At 40.0% G+C, this 19,208-nt stretch overlaps 1 protein-coding gene across 3 annotated transcripts in view; it reads left to right on the forward strand.

Moving 5' to 3' along the window:
• Nucleotides 1-11,126, forward strand: part of sox6 (SRY-box transcription factor 6) — a 124,066-nt gene extending 112,940 nt beyond the window's left edge. For 2 of the 3 annotated variants that reach the window (XM_063494612.1, XM_063494687.1), the window contains exons 14-17: nucleotides 1,872-1,977; nucleotides 8,535-8,708; nucleotides 9,622-9,838; nucleotides 10,583-11,126. In XM_063494612.1, the coding sequence (XP_063350682.1) occupies nucleotides 1,872-1,977; nucleotides 8,535-8,708; nucleotides 9,622-9,838; nucleotides 10,583-10,889 (804 nt within the window). In that variant the 3' untranslated portion in view covers nucleotides 10,890-11,126. Of the gene's footprint in view, nucleotides 1-1,871; nucleotides 1,978-8,474; nucleotides 8,709-9,621; nucleotides 9,839-10,582 lie in introns of all 3 variants that reach the window. The other variant, XM_063494528.1, reaches the window with a different exon arrangement.
• The last annotated feature ends 8,082 nt before the right edge of the window (nucleotides 11,127-19,208 follow it).

Consider the following 19,208-nt stretch of genomic DNA (forward strand, 5'->3'; position numbering starts at 1 on the left):
ATCGCACTTCAGTCACTTTGTCATCAGGCTGCTAGCTTCTTTCATTAAGAGCAATAATGTGGCTGGGTGATGAATGCGCGTCTGTGCGTGTGTGCGCGCGTGCTTGCTCGTGCGTGTGTTGCTTTACACAGAATGTGACACAGAGAGAGGCACCATACTCCATCTTCGCTTTACAAAGTGTCCTCATGCCCAGCAGGGACCACCACATATGTCATAATTAGAAAACACTTAAGTAAGCAAAGGGCCGTCAGATAGACAGCCTCTAATCACAGGCCATAAGCAGGTAGTGGTTAATTGTATATCAGAATCACTCAGCTGGCCATAAATAATGACTGCTCCTTCAAGTATGATGGTAAATTGCAGTGCTCTTTCTGTCTCTCGCGTGGTCCTTTCTTTTGAGGAATAGTTCTTGAATAAATAAAAGCATGAGGAAAATCAAAATACTGTGAAAGGCCTCAAATGGACTTGAACTATCTTCATTCTTCATCTTGTCAGAATTTTTAACCCCCAACAAAAAAAAATGCACAAAAGGAGAATTTTTTTTAAAAAAGAAAACATTTTAAAGAGATTTCTTTTTTTTTTGTTGCCTCTGTCACTGTAATACATTTTGACTTTTTTCACCAGCATGATTTCATTTATCATAATAAAAACAAATAAGTTCGAATAAGTCAGCTAGCTGGCTACAGGTATAAACTAAATGTTTGCGGGCACAGTTGTTAGAGCTTCTTAATTTTTTATCACCTGGGGAAAAAAAAACTTCCCTGTGAGGAGAAAACGTGAAAAGAAACCAACAAAAACAAAACAGTGGAATGCCTCACAGAGGAGGGGCTCAAAGATTAATGTGTTTGTTGGTGTCGTTGTATGAGGCAGGGGAGCTGTTAGTATTGTGTGGGGACTCTACCTGAGTGTCTGCTCAGACTGCATGTGATAGGCCTGTTTAGAAAGAAAAGAGGCAGAGGTCAGCGCAGACAGTGCATCTTTGGCAGAGATTGAACGTGCACCCTGGGAGTAAAACAAATGCTTTTTTCTGAATGGTGGCAACATGCCTGCTTTTAGTGTCATCCAGGCAAACCTGGGAGGGGGGGAGATTATTTGTATCATGCAGAGTCAAAGTGTCCATCTCCTAGTTGAGTCTTTAGAGAGGAAGACAGCCCTTTGCTAATGCCCTGTGTATTCACTGAGGAAGTAGGTCATTCAACAATGGAGCCAGCAGCAGTCGGCACTCTCCCCTTGCATAATACATTAAGTGTAATGTGCAGCAACTATTCAGAGACCCCCCGAAAGCTGTTATTTTATTCTGTAAATGCACATGGACATGACATTTAATATTGTCACGGAGCGCTGAATGACAGGGTTTCATTGTGCGACAAGTACAACATGATGCCAAGTTTAATCTGAGCACAAAGAAACATGACAAACGGGAAAACACGGTGTGTTCTCCAAAGCATGAACTCTGAATAAATGATGGGCGCTGAGCTCTGGGCGCTGTAGACTGGAAGGCAGGATGTAAGGAGAAGATTACAGAGGAAAATCTGAGCACTGCAAAGAGGGCCACGGCCCCATTGTGTGCTCGGGATCACAAAGTATCCTTCTGTAAATCTATTTAGAGCACCCCTGGCCCTCACTGTCTCGCTGCCTCCTGTCATCCATTATAACAGCTACAGAATAGAGAGATGAGGAAAAAGCTGCATCTAGCTCATGTCAAAAGAGCAGCTTTTCAAAACAAACTGCATTTATCAAAGACACTTTTTTTTTTCTTTTCAAATTTTGAGATTTGTGATGGAGTTTGTTATTTTTTTTAGCTGTTTTGTCACTGTAAAAAGGTGTATATGTGCTGGTTTGTTTACCTGACTCTTTGTATATCTCTGTAGGAAAGAGCACACTTTGACAGCATCGGGCACCATCTTGGCAAGCTGGGTGAGGAGGGAAAGCTTGGCCACAGAGTTATTGACCTCACCAGGCCAGAAGATCTAGATGGTAAGGCCATTATTGGGTCTCTTATTTTGTTTTGTTTTATTTCATTGTTTGTCTGCCTTTCCCCTTTAATTATTATTACATGCTGTTAAATTCAGTCCTTACATCGGCATAATTTGTAACATTTTACTTAACTTTCTAAACTACCTGGGGGGAAAATATTAAGAGCAATGGGTGGATTGTCTACACACTCAAAACTGAGTCTACCTTTTAAAAGAAAAGGGAGTTTTGATGTGTAATAAAGGCCTACTACCCCATGCTGCTCAGTACTGCATGCAGAGCGGTTGGGACAGCTGTGTGCAAGAGAGAAGTTGTGAATGCCGTTTGAAATGAGCCGTTGCTCTGAGGTTTTCACAGGTAGGTGAGTGAAGAACAAGGGTGCCTGAGGACAAAGCTGGCTTTTTTCCAAGCTTGACTCCTGTTGCTGTTGTTGCTTGTCTGAGGTCCTGGGCGCATGTGTGTAAATTCTGATTACACCAGTGTGACAAATCGTCATCTGCTTTTGTGGAGCTGGCTGCTACACAGGAGCAAGGAGTTCCTTAGTGCAACTAATATTTGTCTGACATAAATATTTGTGGCAGTTTCCATGGGACTTCAGAGCCAGAGCAGAAAATAAAATGGTTCTGACTCATCTTTGATGCCTCAGAAAGTCTCGGGGCAGAGGGATAGATATTTCTCAGGACAATGTAACACATCAGCGTTTTCCAATGAAATTTTAGGCACGTTTCAGTTCAGTTTTAGAACTAAATGGTCTTGCTCAGTTGGTTCACATAGACTTTTTTTTTAAAATCTTGCTATAAAAATATTTGTTTACCAACTTCAAAGCAAAGGCCTTTTTTTAAAGCATATTTAGTTTCACATCACACCCAATTCTGAAGATGAGAATTAGAGGTGCATTTAGTGGATTCATTTACATGTTTCCCATGTAAGCCACAGCAGAAGATCCCATCCCACCCGTCTGACTCCTTGGACAGATGTGTTTTGAGTGCTCATTCTCCCAGTGGGAACCCTCCCTCTGTGGCTACTGTGGAGTCAGGACTGAAACAGAGTGCGCACCAGGGAAGTTCTGTCCTTTTAAGTCCTGTTTAGGGCCAAGGGAAAGGCTAGCACCAGACACCGCACATCAGTTTTCCCAGTGGGCTATGGATTAGGAGCAAGCAAAGGTTAGAGGAGAGAAGAGGTCCTCTTCCCGAGGTGGGGGGTGGCTGGGAGACAGGGCAATGAACATAACTCAAAACACAGTTAGCATTTCTTCTATTACACCACATACACACATATATACACACATACATATATATATATCGGTCTGTGTCTTTAGGCTTTACCAACAGGAAGGCACGGAGATGAATGATGTGAAGCAGGATTTTGAGATGTGAACCACAAAGTATTTACTCTTCTGAGAACATGCTTACATCTGAAATCTTGTGAGGATTTTCTCTTCCTTGAACCAAAGAAAGCTCGGCTCCCTGGCACACCATAACATAAAGAAATATACAGTGCACGAGAATATTTATGTTCTGTTTAATAGCATAAATATGAAAGCATAGAAAACATTAGCCTTCTAGATTATGTAAGGTCAAAGGTCATCCAGGTGCCAAGTATTTTTTTTCAATGTGAATAAGATGTGCTGAATTGAAACTTCTTCTAAAAAATTACCATAAAAAACCACAAATGTTATAAAATACATTTTTATTTCTATGACAAAAAGGCAGTTTTATCCAAAAAATGTAGCATCAGTAACTAGTTTTGGAACAACTTCAGTATAAAAATAGGAGGTAAATGAATTTGGAAACATTTTAGCCCCCTCCCCCGAATAGATCAGAACACACTGCACATACTTTTGGTGTTTCCTGAAAGGGAAAATTACTGGGTGCACCACCTCACCCATACATAGGGTGTGAAAGCCCGTTGGTGTGTAGCAGCTTTCCATCCAGAACAGAGTAACCGCATTGAGCAGGCACAGTGACTTCTGTTATCGCGGCAGTTCACAGAAAGCTTTAGGTTCTTTAAGCTAATATTTGCAAAGCAGGCAGAAACCCAACTCCGAACAACCAAAAGTGTGTGTGTGTGTGTAGGTGTGTGTGTGTGTGTGTGTATGGGAATGGTTAAGAAATAGGAATAGATAGGATTTTCATCATTTAACAAAGTCACAAGCCACACACATGATCCCTTGGCAAATTCATTAGGTCTTTACCAAATACCACAAAAGCCTGAGCCCTGAGGCCCTTCGTTCATTCACATATGGCAGTATGGAGCTGCCATATAGCTGAGGTTGTGTGTTTGTCTAAAACGCCCCCATCACTCAGGGTCTACAAAGAACAAAGGAGTTGTTGAGAGATGTGTGGAGGCAGGAAACAGAATTAATCTAAAAGCCCAATGAGATAATATCAAGCAAAGAGTGAAGAACAAAAGAGAAGCTTCAGCTGAGAAGTGTCCTCATGGAATAGGATGAGAAAAACAGTAGTCTTGCACTTTTGCTACAGCTCACTGACAATGAGTTTCTTTACATCGGTAGCTCAGAGCTGTTGTGAAGTGTTATATGGGCTGATTGTTTGAAGATGTTTGTTTTTCTTCTGCTGTGAGTCTGTGGGAATCAAGCTCTGGCTTTTATTGCCGGGGAGGTTTTCTGGAAGAAAGCTTAGATGAGAAGCCTTTGACATAATAACGTGCCAAGTCACAAAAACAGTAGGTGCACAGGTCAAAACAACCAATAAGAAAGTTCTGTTTTGAAGCTGGCAAATTGAAATTTAGAGCAAACGAACAAACGTGTGTATTTCTCTGTGAGTGTCAGAGGCCGAGAAGTTGTGAAAGATTAAACTAAATGCATAAGAGAGCTGGCTCTGCAGGCAAAAGTAAAAGCTGTGGCATGTTGAAACAAGCTGCCTGTTTGTTCCCAAGTTCCCACGTGTGTGCATGCATTCACACACTATCACACACACACACACACACACACACACACACACACACACACACACACACACACACACACACACACACACACACACACACACAGAGGGTATGGAAACCCAAACGATCCCAACTGGGTACTAAAAATAAGACAGTTGAGATGTTTTAATGTGGTTTACATCACTTGTGATTTTCACCGGTTTAATTAGCATGCCACGAACTCAGACTGGACCAGTGCCACTGAGCGCCGCATCCTGTCCGTCCACACACATTAATCTCGCCTGATCCTGCTCTGAGGGAGAGGCTCTATTGTCAGTAGTAAATGCCTTCACTCAGAGGTGTTAGATTTGATCCCAACAGGGAGGGCTTGGCAGGTTTGCGTGATTGTTGCCTGCTCACTGAGGCTCATCCTTTTTGAGCGGATTCCTGGGTGACATTATGTGTCTGCCCATAGAACAAAGATGAGTAAGGAGGAGGAGAGGGGGCAGCTGGGGCAGCGCTACCCTCTGGCTTGCTATATGGTCGAGTCTGAGCCTGCAGCTCACAGGTGTGACAGGCTGTGGGGCCTCACTACATTCTCTCTCCATTTCGCCCCCTTTCTTTTTTTGTTTCCTTCTTCCTCGTTATTCACTTTCCCTTTTCGTTCTTTATTCCACCATGTGCACACACACACACAGACACACACACACACAATCATTCTTTCACACTGTAATTCATGCTGCTCATCTGCAGTGTTTCCAGGAGAGACAAATTAAAAGGGGATTCTCATATCGCTCTGTCACACTTGAGCTGCGGGCCTCATGAATCACAATAAATTCTATTAAGCAGCACTCCCTCTGTTTCGCTCCCTCCCCAGCTACCACCCAGGGGGCCTGGCCCTGTCACCGCTAAACATCTGTGTTTATTTACACAATCACACACCTAACTAACTGATTCCTAAATGTCCTGCCCCTCCTGGAAAACAATAGTTATTGCTCATTTGCAAAATGTCAGAGCAGCGTTGCGATTTTCTGCAAAAATACGTAAACAACCTGGCAGTAAATTGCATGTTATAGTTGCAAGCAATTTGCTGTGTGAATATAAAGGATGTCCCCGATTAAGTCATATATATTACAGGGGTTGAATAAGGAAGCAGTTCTGTACTTCAAGGTGCTTTCAGACAGATCACAGACCTCGCTGCTATTTCAGGTTAAAGGTCTTTCACAAAGTTAGGCTGTTCGTTTCTCCGAGGCAGCTTTCATCACTTTCAGTATTTTACATATCCAAGCCACACAGCGTGTGCCTCGGAACAACTTACGAGGTGCATCACTCCTGTTGTTCAAGTCTGCAATTTTCTGCAGCATCTGACAGAGCAGAAAGCGATGCTTTTCTGCGTGCAGTCATGTGCAGCAAAAGACCATGCCTCATCTGGATTCCCTCCAATGAACCTAGTCACGTGGCTGGTTTCCTGGCTAACTATGGATGTGGCACTAGGTGATGGCAGGCAGTTGTTTTGTCCCCCCCCCCACCGCTACATAAGAAGATCACCTCTGCCCATATACATGCGCACCAGTATATAAATTGCTGAATCAGTGTCAGTGATAGAGTAATGGCACGGCAGGCATCGTAAATTACGGCAAGCGATCCCAGGGCGCAGACACTGGCTGTCGTGTCTGAGTGAGCGCTGCGCTCCTGAGCTAATGAATACCTTCATCTGGCCCCGGCAGTCAGCAGATTGCCCCGCGTTGATGGATACTGTCAGCCCTCCGCCACACCACATTTCATTGCACAATAAACATGGTTGTCAAAACCAAACAAAGTGAAATCAATTCATCCTGTACAGTGAGTGCATGCTAAATGAAATTAACGTACTGTGGGGTTCGGTGGCAGCAAAGGTAGTGTATTATTTTTGAATTCATGATGGCTTTCGGGCCAACAGCATTTGAGGGAGCTCAGCAAACAAAGTAAAACGCGGTGCTTGCAGAGGTAGAGAACGTATTTTGAAAAGTAACAAAAATCTCTAATTTGGTGCATATTTTACAAGACTGTGAAATTAAAACAACACAGGCGTCTTGATAGCAATGATGAGGAAATGCATTTATATATGGTTAAAAGGACATTTTGGCAACTGAAAATGAATCTAAAGTTATAGATAACTATGCATTTATTACCTTTTTCTGCATATGTAATGTTTAGTCTGTCTACTTAAGACAAATAGAGAGACCAGCAAACACCTGCAATTATATGAGTTTGACTCATATGTAAATACACCTTTTTATTGGCTTTCCAGGTAAAGGAAGGGATCATAAATGTGGCTCTTTGGCTGTTAAACATGAACTGCTGAAAAGTCAATTCATCTGCTTTTGCACTGTGAGAAACAGTCTTTTCTACTAGGTAGGTTAGACCTCAAGAATTCTTACTCTGTAAACAAAAACAAAGTTCCAGCACACCTTCATCTCTATTGTACTGCAAGTATGTTGCCTTTTTTAAAAGACTTGTCTCATATAATAATTCTGAAAACAGGACATGTTCTTTTGAAGCGAAGACACTTCAACTCTTGAGGCTGAAAATGCTGCAGTAATACCTTCAGTGATTAGAGCAGGGCGAGGCTTCTGTGGATTTGGAATTAATGTCTCTGCACAGCCCTCCATTACTCATTAAGAGTTTGATTTTGTTTATCAACTGAAATAATAATAGAAATCAGACCCCAGGTAACGTGTGCCAAGGCTGCTAGTGGAATGGTCTAATGAGAAGGCTTCACATGTGGATGATGAAATATGCATGAGTCATCCCAAGCTTTCTTTTCCAGATTTGAGATCATTAAAGATGTATCGTAGCATATGGAAGGCTTTTTTTGTCTTATTTTTCAAGCCTTGTTTATCAACATATTTTTGTTTGTTTAAATATTCATACTGCTTTTATTTAATTCTTTCACATCTTACATATAAAAGGAAGCAAATGCGCATGCAAACAGAAATCATTATCAGTCTGATGTACAGTTTAATACTGAGAGAAACTCTCTTATGCTGATTGTGAATGCCCTGATTGAGAAACAGCACTTTGCAGAATCGGCACACTCTCTCCCAGCTAATGTGTGCTTGGTTTGTTTGTTTGCGTGTGTGCTTGAAGGAAAGAGGAAGAAAGTGAGAAACAAGGGGAGAAAGAAGTGTAAACCGAAGGGGTTTTTTGTGCATATATATGTAAAATGCAGTTTAGCTTTTATAAAGATTTGCAAGAGTTTGTGTTTCCTCGCTTTTTTTTTTTTTAAAGTCAGGCTCAAATCTTATATTTATGTTGGCTGTGAGTCTGAAATATATGTGCACAAGTAGAAAAGCTGGACTTGTGGACAGAGAACTGAATTATTCTTGAAGTCAAAGGGCTTCTCCTTGTTCCTCTCGGTACTGTTTTTGGATAGACCTGATTTAAAGAGATCAGGTCCACCTTAAACGCCATATTCAACCCTGTAGACTCTGTTGAACAGAGGGTTTGCATCTCTGCACTCATCTGAAATAATTTTCATGATGGAGATAGCAGATGAAGGAGAGTTTAAACATGGCTCGTCACTTAATGTCTCGCCATGCTCTCTCTTCTTGTTCCTGCTCTGGCTATTCCAGGGTCCAAGGAAGTCAATGGCTCTGCAGATAAACCCCAACCCTATTATTGTTGGCCAACAGGAGGCGCTGGACCTACCGAGGCACGAGTCTTCAGGGAAGCTCGGGGAAGAAACAACAACGAGCCCCACATTAAAAGGCCAATGAATGCATTCATGGTGTGGGCCAAGGATGAGCGGCGCAAGATCCTCCAGGCTTTCCCCGACATGCACAATTCCAACATAAGCAAGATTCTGGGTAAGACTATTTAAAAAACATACAGCTGTGGAACGGTTGTGCTTGTGAGCACTTGATTTCTTTGCTTTATGCAAAACTGATAATGATGCACCATTTATAGTTTAGTTTTGGTTTAGTTTTATAGTTTTGCTAGAACCACAGCTTGTTTCATAGCTTTTGACATGCTCAAGAGCACTGTAGTCAATCTGAGTTTTTCAATTACTAATGGTGTTTCTCCAACACTGACTTACCGGGCTTTTTTTCAGTTTTGCTCATTCTCATGGGTTTATTGCACTCGGAAAAGCATATATCTTAGAAAGTATCTGGCGTCTAAAAAAGAGAGTATGCACGTTATCTCGTAGACCACTGTGCATCAGTTCGCCTCAGCATACAGATGGATTTATAGCCCATCACTACCATAAGTGTTTGTCATGAAAAATGACAGAGACTAAATGGGTCTTGTCCCCTCAACACTGGAGTCCATACATCAGAGCTGTTAAAAGTGCTGTCATCCATGCCAGTGTAGGGCACTTCACCGAGCTGCAGTATTTACTACTCCAGCTTGTTGTTCCTTACTGTTTGACAGTAAGGAAAAAGCCTGCCTCTGGTTGCAGATAATGTGCACATGCAGAGCTATCAAGAGATTGTTGTGCAGCAGACAGTAAATCTATGCATGCGATTTTTCTAGAAAACGTCCACCCTTATTAAGGGTAACTCTGTTTTAAATTAAATCTTGATGCAATGTAGTAAAAAGTAAAGGATTATGAATTTCACATCGCATTATTGGTTATTTTATATAAGTGCAAGGTCACCACCTCTCTGCTTATTTTGTTCAATTAGTGGTTATGTTTAAGAGCAATGGATTCCTGCAGTTTCCTACTATCACAAACTGTTTTTCTGGTTACTGAAAATCTGAATGTACTGTGCTGTGTAGGTTCCCGGTGGAAGTCCATGTCTAACCAGGACAAACAGCCCTACTATGAAGAGCAGGCTCGTCTAAGTAAGCTTCATCTAGAGAAGTACCCAAACTACAAGTACAAACCACGGCCTAAGAGGACCTGCATTATTGACGGAAAAAAACTCCGCATCGGAGAGTACAAACAGATGATGCGTTCACGGCGACAAGAGATGAGGCAGTTCTTTACTGTGGGGTAAGTACACAGTTGTGATTAGCCCAACCTTGCCATACATAATACACAAGAAAATGCAGAAAACATATGCATGCAATGCAAAGCAGTGTTTGCAAAAGTGAACGCTGAGTTAACCACTGTTGCTAACTCAGCAGCTTAATTCAGAGGGTTACTAATAATTTAAGACAATAGTAATCTCCTGATGGAGCACCAAATACAGACATTGTTACATATATAAGCTCTACGTGTATATTTACGTAAGCGTGGACAGCAGCAGTCTAAGGCTTAACACTTTAATTTACTGTTTGTGGTTATCAGGAGAGTCCTTCTCCAGGTGTTCCCATGTCAGTCATAAGATTCAGTGGCTGGAGTATCAATTATCCAGCGCAAAAGCAGCAAAGAGCAGCAGGAGCAACGTATTGGTTTTATGTCACCAATAAACTGGGTAGTGTTTCTGAGCGGCTCAAAACGGGAGTTGTCAGGAGAACCTCTCTTTTTCCCAAATCATTTTCACAGAGCTGCTGGCTTACAGCAGACTGCTGTGGGAAACCCGTAATCCAGCCATCTCAGTTTAAGTGCTGTAAAAAAAAAATCACGCACTTTAGAGACATGTAGCCACCAACCTAAGCAGCAGTCGCACTATGAGCAGCACTGAGCGCTTTTTCCATGTGCCCTTTTTCCGATTATGCTGATCAATTTTTAATCAAGTGCGTCGTGAAAACTGATTGCATTTAATATAAATGTATGTGTTTCTTATACATATAGGCAGCCACCGCAGATTCCCATCACCACAAGCGCCAGCATGGTCTACCCTGGGGCCATCACCATGGCGACCACCACACCCTCACCTCAGATGACATCGGAGTGCTCAAGTGCCTCAGCGAGTCCTGAGCCATCCATTCCCGTCATTCAGAGCACCTACAACATGAAGCTAGAGCCCACTGGCATGGTGAACAACAGCGAGCCGGTCAATGGCGAGGATGAAATGGACATGTACGAAGATTTTGAGGACGAGCCCAAATCAGACTATAGCAGTGAAAATGACACACAAGAGCCAGTCAGTGCCAACTGAGACCTTTTAACCGAAGAGGCCAGTGCAGAAACAGTAATACAGGAGGATGCCCAGAGGGCTGGTCTGATCTGAGGGAGGGAAAGAACAAAACAAAACAAAAACTACACCACAAAGGTTTGAACATGTTTAAAAAAAATAATGATGTATCATATCGAAGCCAGCATGCAGCTGTGGCTTCATCTGAATCAAAAGCTATTTGGTCTTAAGTGTTTCTTTAAGTGTGTGAAGCAGTTTGGTTGTGGTAATTTATATATATATATACATATATATATATTTTTTATCTTATTGTTTATTTTTTGTTAAGATCATGGACATATAGACAATTAGGTTATTGCCTAAAACAAAAGACAACTTGAAATTACAACCTTTGATATGAACCTAGGTAATTCTTACTGTCATTTACCTTCTTTTCTTCTTCAATTAGATGATTTTGCTACATTACCTAACTGTTCAAGATGGGAATAATATTCTCACTCAGGTATAGCGTGCCAGCCAACAGCTTGTGAATGTTTTTAATCAAGAGATAAATATGAACAAAATATCTCAAAATGATAAGGAGTGATTCCAACGTAGTACAGAGGCTAATTACACATTATTATTACTATCAGTAATATTATTATTATTGTGTTTTTCTTTTTGTTATTACAAAACAACCTAATTTAGTGCGCAAGTGCCAAACATTTCAAGTTGTTTCAAGTCTTTGAGTCTTAGACAATCTCTTCATCTCTTAATGCAGCTTCATCATCCAGTCTTTCTTTAATTTACCCAAACAGAATAAACAAATTAAACTCAGGAACTTGGAAGCAGCAAGCTCTGCAGGAGGTTACAATATGTTACATCTGTGGATGGTAGCTTGTGATGCTAGCTGTTCTTTGGGGAGGCCAATGCAGTGATCATCAATGAAGCCAGCCCTTTCATTTCCTCATCCCTGTCCACACAGAGCACCGTGGCATCCTTCACTTATTTCCAGCTCTGCAGTCCACTCTGACTCACCAAGATCTTAATCAGAGTGATTGTAATCAGGCCAGAATGCTAAAGGGCCAAAGGCCTCCAATCTGTGGGATTGGAACAGCAGCGAAAGGCAGCTTTGGTGGCATTACAATCTTAAATTGATGTTGTACAATGTGTAGCTACAGTGCGCTCTGTTAAACACTTTAGCCCCATTTGGATGGCAAGTTTAAAGTCTTAGGTCTTAAAACGTAATTTTTTTTTCTGATCTTAATTCTTTTTAGACATTGTAAATCTTAAACTGACACTAAGAAGTCTTAAAGGAGAGCACGGTCATCGGGTTGATGCAATGAGTTGATTACTGAAGTAGTCTTGAAAAGAAATGACAGTTTGCAATGACATAGTGAAAAGACTCATATACAAAGCATAAAATACACAATTTTTTAATTAGTGCACTTATAAACCTTCTATCACCTATGAGGCTTTTTAAACATTCACAATAATCTGATCAGCTTTATACTGCTCTCATTGTTTGCACTTCAAAAAACACAGACTAAATGCAAGAATCAGAAAAGAGGCAACTCAGTCTTAATGTAAGCTTCAAACCTGACAAGTCCTGACTTTCCAGCGACGGCAGATAGATAAAGCTCCTCTAGCGGTCAAGGCCTTGATGTTGAGACTCAGATCCTCTTTACAGGGCAGAAGGTCTAAGTGGCTCTCCTCCCTGCCATGCCCTGCTCTGACCCCAGCCTGTGGCAACCTCAGCACCCAGGGGGCGCCATCTGGCTCAGAGAAGGAGAAAACACCAGGGAAGGATGGGAAACAATAAAAATGGTGTGTGTGTCGCTCATTGTGCTCTCCATCAAAGTGCTGGAAATAAGGCCTCAACAGGGCTCCCACCCTGGCCCAATCACCAGGCACTGGCGAGCAGATGGAACAAGTACATCAAGCTGTGGGGGATTATTAAAATGACTGACGACTGGGTATCATCTGAAATACAGCATTATTAATGCATGAGTCCAGCTATTCCCCTCCCATGCCCTTGAACCTGTCCATTTCAGAGAGCGTGCAGAGCTTTTTTGGAGGACATGAATATCTCGTCACTAGCTTTAACTGGTCAAGACGCTCACTGCTGGTCACTGCATTTTTCTCCTAGCTCAAATTGGTACAGACGGTTCTTTAATGCTCTCTTATCTTCTGTACTCTTATTGTTATTACCCATTAGATGCTGGCTTACATCGTTTAAACTTTTGGACATATTTATATTAAGTCATGTTTTCCCCTTTTTATTACCTCATAGATAATTCAGATTTTATTATTTTCCATTGTATCTTTTCTATATTGTTCTCATTTTGAGGAACACGTCATGAAGATGCTCTCCTACAAACAAACCCAAGTGGATTTCCCTCCAAGTCAACCTGTTTGGTATTTCTAAACTGTTCGCTCCTGTTTGCTGGCGGTTAGATGTATTTGTATGCGATTGTAAATATTTTCATGACTATGCCACACTACTTTAGTGGGCTGGTAGTTAAAAAGGACTCTTCATGGAACTGAAACTTGACTGAGCTTAAATAGCAAAACAAAAAAAACAAAAAAAGGACAAAAAAAAGAACAAAAAAAAGAAAGAAAATAATGACAACAAGAACTCACAAAGAGACAATGTTTCATAAGTGTTATAAGCACTGGATATAAATTGTATTTTTATCTATTCTGATTAATGTGAAGCTGTTTTGAGGAAAAACAACACGAATGAACAAAATTCCCCAGTTGGACTCACATGGGTTTGCTCTCACAGTTACCAGATTTGAGTCTTTTTTTTCCTTTTTTTTTTTTTGTCTGCTTGTTTTGTTTATTTATGCAAAGACACATGTGATGAATGGACACTTTGTTTAATCTTCAGGGCTGCCTAGAGGAGAGACTCAGCACAAGAAAAGTGAGCAGGAAATTCAACAGCAGGCTCAGTGAGCCATGAAAAACCAGACTTCAGTGCATTGTATATTGTACGACATATTTATTGTTTGCCACTGCTGGCTCTAAAATTTTGAGTTAAAGACATCATGGACAATCAGATGAATAAAAAAAAGAACAAACAATTTAATGAATTGGAGCTAAACATAGTTTTCAGTTAATTCTCCATCTCATTAAGATTTAATTGTAAATACAACATAGGAAATATATTTTTGTTCATTAGTGAAGTATAAGTTATGTATTTGGCTGTTCTATTTTTTTTAGTATGTGGTTTCATGTTTTTAAAACCTGACAAGTCACTGTACCTCATGTAGATGCTTTTTTCCCCTGCTTATTAGAAGAGAGCAGCACTGGTCCTGAGACAAAGAGACGCACCTCACTCGCTTATGTTTTCATGATGCTCCCCGGACCATTTGAATAATCAACGAAAGCTAAACTTGGTAATAAGTATGGTACTTATTCAGACAACAAGCACTTAAAAGAATTATTAAATCGTGTGTTTCCAATCATCATAGAACTTAAAAGGTATGCTGTATAATGCTCACTTGTGCTTTGTGTTTAGAATAGCACTCATAGTATGTGGCACTTTTTTTTAATGAGTGCGAAATATCATCTGAAAAAAAAGTCTGCATGCATTTGGCTTGCATTGACATTAATGTAACAAACAAATGTTTTTATGAATGACTGCTTCAAACACAAATGATTTTTTTTATTGTTTTAAATGTGGGAGCGTGCAAGTATTTATTTCAATTTATTTCAATGTGGCAAAATTCACAGATTGTTCATTCTTCTCAGTTAATTCTCTACTTGCCATCTTTTTGTATGTTGCCAATTTTTAATGAATATGTCCATGACTATCCAGCCATCCCGAAAACGTAGCCCTCACAATTTGTTTCTTTTCTTCCAATTGCTAGACTCACAAATGGTTTCAACATTACTTACTGTAATTTGATTTTTTTTTTTTTTCCGTCTGAAATTTGTGATGTGTATATGGTGGGAATGTTCTCTGTGTTAATTTAATCAGCACAATTCACTGACATGCTGGACTGACATGGTAGCTGCTGTTCAGAAGTGTAAAATTTTTTGTTCAGGATGACATTTATAGCCGTCTTTGGTACTTTGCTTTTTAGCGTTGTTTCTCAAGCAACACTGTGTGGGGCTCTTCTATCACTGGAGCCACTGTTTTGAAATTGCTGGCAGCCTGATACAATTTTCCGCCTAGAAATCTCTTATTCCCCCCCTCCCTCTGGCAGGTACCTAGGCCCATGGAAAGTATTGTTTTGGCTGTTATTAGAGAAATGAATTAAATAGTGTCTGTTGCTGCTTTAAAAAAGTTTATGTCGGAATATGTAAATAGTTTATCATAATATCTTGTACAGTCCAATGTAAAGTTTTTAATTCAACTTAAAAAAAAAAAGTTGCCATCACGTTTGTGTTCACATTGTTCTTTATACAGTACAAAAGGTCAATTATTTGCTAGGGATATTATTGCTAAAAAGAAAAAAAAATTAAAATGTTACTTAGTTGTTTTTTTTATTTTATATTTGTTTTGTTTTGCTTGGCTTCAAAGTGTACATCAGCAAGTCTTTGGTTTCCATGTGCAGTATTGACGTGAGGTAAACTTAAGGTGAATAATTTTACATTGGTGTGTGTGTGGAAAGCAATTTCTTTGGCTTTGGTAGTATTAATACACTATATCAAGTAAAAACAAACCGATGATGGACACACTGGGTGCATCTAGGCACCTTAAGAATGTGTATACTGTATATGATTAAATTGTCCCCACAGGATCAATTCAGACATATTGTAACACCATATTTCTGTAATATCTCTGTCCATTGTAACAATGCAGCAGTGGGCTCAATAACTGCCTGTTTTAGCTCATTTACCTCAAGAAGTTCCTCCTTTTCTGTAAAAGAGACAGAAATTGTGTTACAAAAAGCTCACATCACTCCATCTTTTGTACTGCTGTTGACACTTACAAATTAAAGAGACATTTTGTTTTAAGATTTGTGTAATCATTTGTATTGTCGAGGCGTTTGTTACATTCTTTAAATCTGCAATGTAAGAAAACCGAGGGCTGGGGAAGCGTTAGCTGATGTCGTTTTACACCGTTGGCATCATTGTGCTCCACAATGACAGCAGTATATGAATCTCTCTTTTGGGGGGGAGAATCGCTGTCTTCGACTGATAAGTCACTGTTTTGATGCTCAAGTAATAAAACTGAAGACAATTATGGACATGAAATCAAACCAGCTTTGCTGTTTTGATGATACTTCTTCATTTATAACATTTTAAGGAAGTTTTGAGAGAGAATTCAACATTTTTGGTTTCTCCCTGATGGAAACAGATGGATGGATGGATGGATAGATGTAATCATTTTATAATAACATTGTATACAACTGCACTTTATGAATTAAGGATGTTACCAGAGCTGACACTTACAGTACCTTTGGATACCGAAATTCTGAAAACTCCAAAGTACTCATTTTTTTCAGTAGCATGTAGGGTTATTAAAAAATTGATGCTTGGATGGAAACCTCCATCTTTACACACACTGCTGGACACAGAAAACCATATGAACAGTAGCAAAAAAAATCTTTGTGAAGCATCTTAAAGACATCCTGGTCTTTATGAAGAATTTCATGCACTCCCTATAGCCCCTGCTTTAACAGCATTATCATAAACATTAATCTGGCCAGTTAACGGTTAGCAATTATTAATATTATCCATCTGTTACGTTATTATTAAGAAAATGGGTAGCAGCTAATAATTACATGATAATATTAACGTAAGAGCTAGTCTGCAGCCATTATTAGTCCTGTGCCTCTGTAACAATATTAATTTAACCTGTTAATTTAACAGGATAACACAACCACTTGTGAATAAAAGCAGTTATGGTTCTCTTAAAAGTCCCAGATTAAAGCTTAGAAAGGTACAACAAGGTAGAAATATTTCAACCGGACCTACCAACTTGTTTTGATCAGCAACAAAAATATGTGAATAGAAACATGACTGAAGACGATCTGTATGCGGACATCTTTCATGGCAAAACCATGGCATATGTGTTTTTGGACCCCATCAATCCCTTTACCAATGGTCTCTGCATCCAAGTCTATCAACCTTGTTTACCTCAGTACCAGCATTTTCTGAACCAGGATTTGACTGACATTACAATTTGGGGGTGTGCCAAGAAGGCCAGTCTCTGTAATAGCACCCTGAGTTTGGGGGCTTTAAAGAAGAAGAAAAAGAAGACCATATATAATCTTATCGGCATTACAAATTAAGATAATTCAAATATTCAAGAACAGAAGGCTACCGTTAGCACCTCTAATGTTAGCAACACTCCAGTTTATCAGCCTTAATTTAAATTTTCATTTGTTTGAGTAGCAAATTAAGTTGTTATAAACACATCAAAACCTCTTCTTTTGTACACCCTTGCTGGAATACTGGATGGCTTGTGCAGCCATAACAGACACTGATACATCAGTGGGTTAAATGGATATGAAGTGCAGGTGGCTGTGGCAGACTGGCAGTTTTACTTGTTAAACCTCTTAAGGCACAAATTTCAGGAGGCAAAAAGGGCAAACAGTGGTGAGCTCACCTTTATCAGCTAATCAAAAACCAAAAATAGCCCTATACAGTGACTTTTTTAACTAATCACAGTCAAAATCACAGCTTACAGAAGTTAGCTGCCTGTTCCTTCAGGAGAGACAGACCTTTGCTAGTGTATGTTGAAGGATAAACAGCAACACAGCTAACTGGTATCAGTTTAATAGAAAGAGAAATAAATGGTATTTATATCATCTGGAATTCTATAATACCACTCAAGCATAATGCATATAAATAACACAACCATAGGTGATAAGACACAACATACAGTTTGTTAAGTTCATCTCGAAAGAAGGATTTGTGCCTGGTTTGGCTTTAAGAACAATCTGTGAAAGCACACATTCAAAGGTTCCTTGACCTCATGAAAGGCATTCAGAGGGCTCGGAGCGTGAATGTGTGCGTGTGCGTGTGCCTATTGAGACAGGTGTTTGTGTGTGTGCCAGAGCCAGAGGTCATCGTGAGACTTGTAAGCCCAGGCTATGCCCATCACTCTTCACTGGATCTCTGCCATCTAATGCTCATTATCATCATAATAATCATGAGTTCTACACCCTGCTTCCTTCATCATGCACGGGGTAAAACACTGCAAATAAATTTGAAGTCAGTGTTATTACAAATCAGCATACACTTACTGTTCTAGCTCAGTGCTAGCCTATTCATCTACAGAAAAGGAAATCAGTTCAACAAAATATAACTCCCTGGACCTAAAGTCTTTTTTAACCATTCGGGAAAATTTGTTGTCCTAATCATTCACTTCATCTTTTACCACTCCTTCCCAAGAGCAAAGGAAAACTACAGTTAACGGCTGTGTCTGTAATAGATGCCTGTGTAAGCGCTCTCTAGCAGTAAATGGAAAAACTAGACATATACTTTGCACAGTAAATCTTAATAATTTCCCCAGCCTGCATGAAATCTAATAGCATAGACAAAGCTCTTTGCTTCGGGTATTTGTCTTTACATTACTGTTCATGTTGCATGTGTTACAGGAGTTTAATTTTTAGTTGTAACTGTAACACTCCATTTTTATTTTTAAATCCTATGTGAATGGATTTCATCTACAAATAATTAAATAAGAGGTTTGAGGACTTACTGGCGGGCTGGTTGGCTGAGGTAAGTAAAACTGCTGTTTGTAAGTGGCCTTTTTGAATGAACTGTCACTGTGGTACAAAGATGTGTATGTGTGAACAGCGCACAATAATTAATACAGCAATTCTGTCGTGTAGCGGCGGGGCTGCTATTTCACAACTCTGATGACTAAACACCGGAGGGAAGGAAAGCAGTGAGGGGCGCTTGGAACAATATTTTACTCATTTGGATCTGCTCAATGCTACAGCCGCTGCACCCAGTGAATCTGTCAGACAGCACCATTTCCCCAAGAACAGCTGCTATTTATCTGATTTTCTCATTAGATTTGACTCATGACTTCTTTGTACTGGCTTTGGCAGACGTACTGCATGCCTAGGTATGACTCTTTTAGTGAAGGCTGAACTCCCTGATGTTACTGTATGTAAAAATATGTAACACAAAGCTTCTCTTTTCCTGGTATTCAACCTTCGGTTTAAGTTATCGTAAACACCGTTTTATTCCTATTTGTTTCTGTGGTTCTAGAAAGACCTCTCAGACAGATGTTTAGCATTTTTTTTGCTTCTTATTTCAATCCAATTCAAGTGCAGGTGAAAAAAAGGGGGGAAAAAGAAGCTGATATTGATCTCAAGAGTCATCAAACATGCATATGAGAACAGTATGTAAGAACAGTCCACACCCTTAGCAATGTTTTAATCCTTGGAGGTG

Source organism: Pelmatolapia mariae, linkage group LG1 (genome assembly GCF_036321145.2).
Source record: "Pelmatolapia mariae isolate MD_Pm_ZW linkage group LG1, Pm_UMD_F_2, whole genome shotgun sequence".
In the NCBI taxonomy this organism is placed as follows: domain Eukaryota; kingdom Metazoa; phylum Chordata; class Actinopteri; order Cichliformes; family Cichlidae; genus Pelmatolapia; species Pelmatolapia mariae.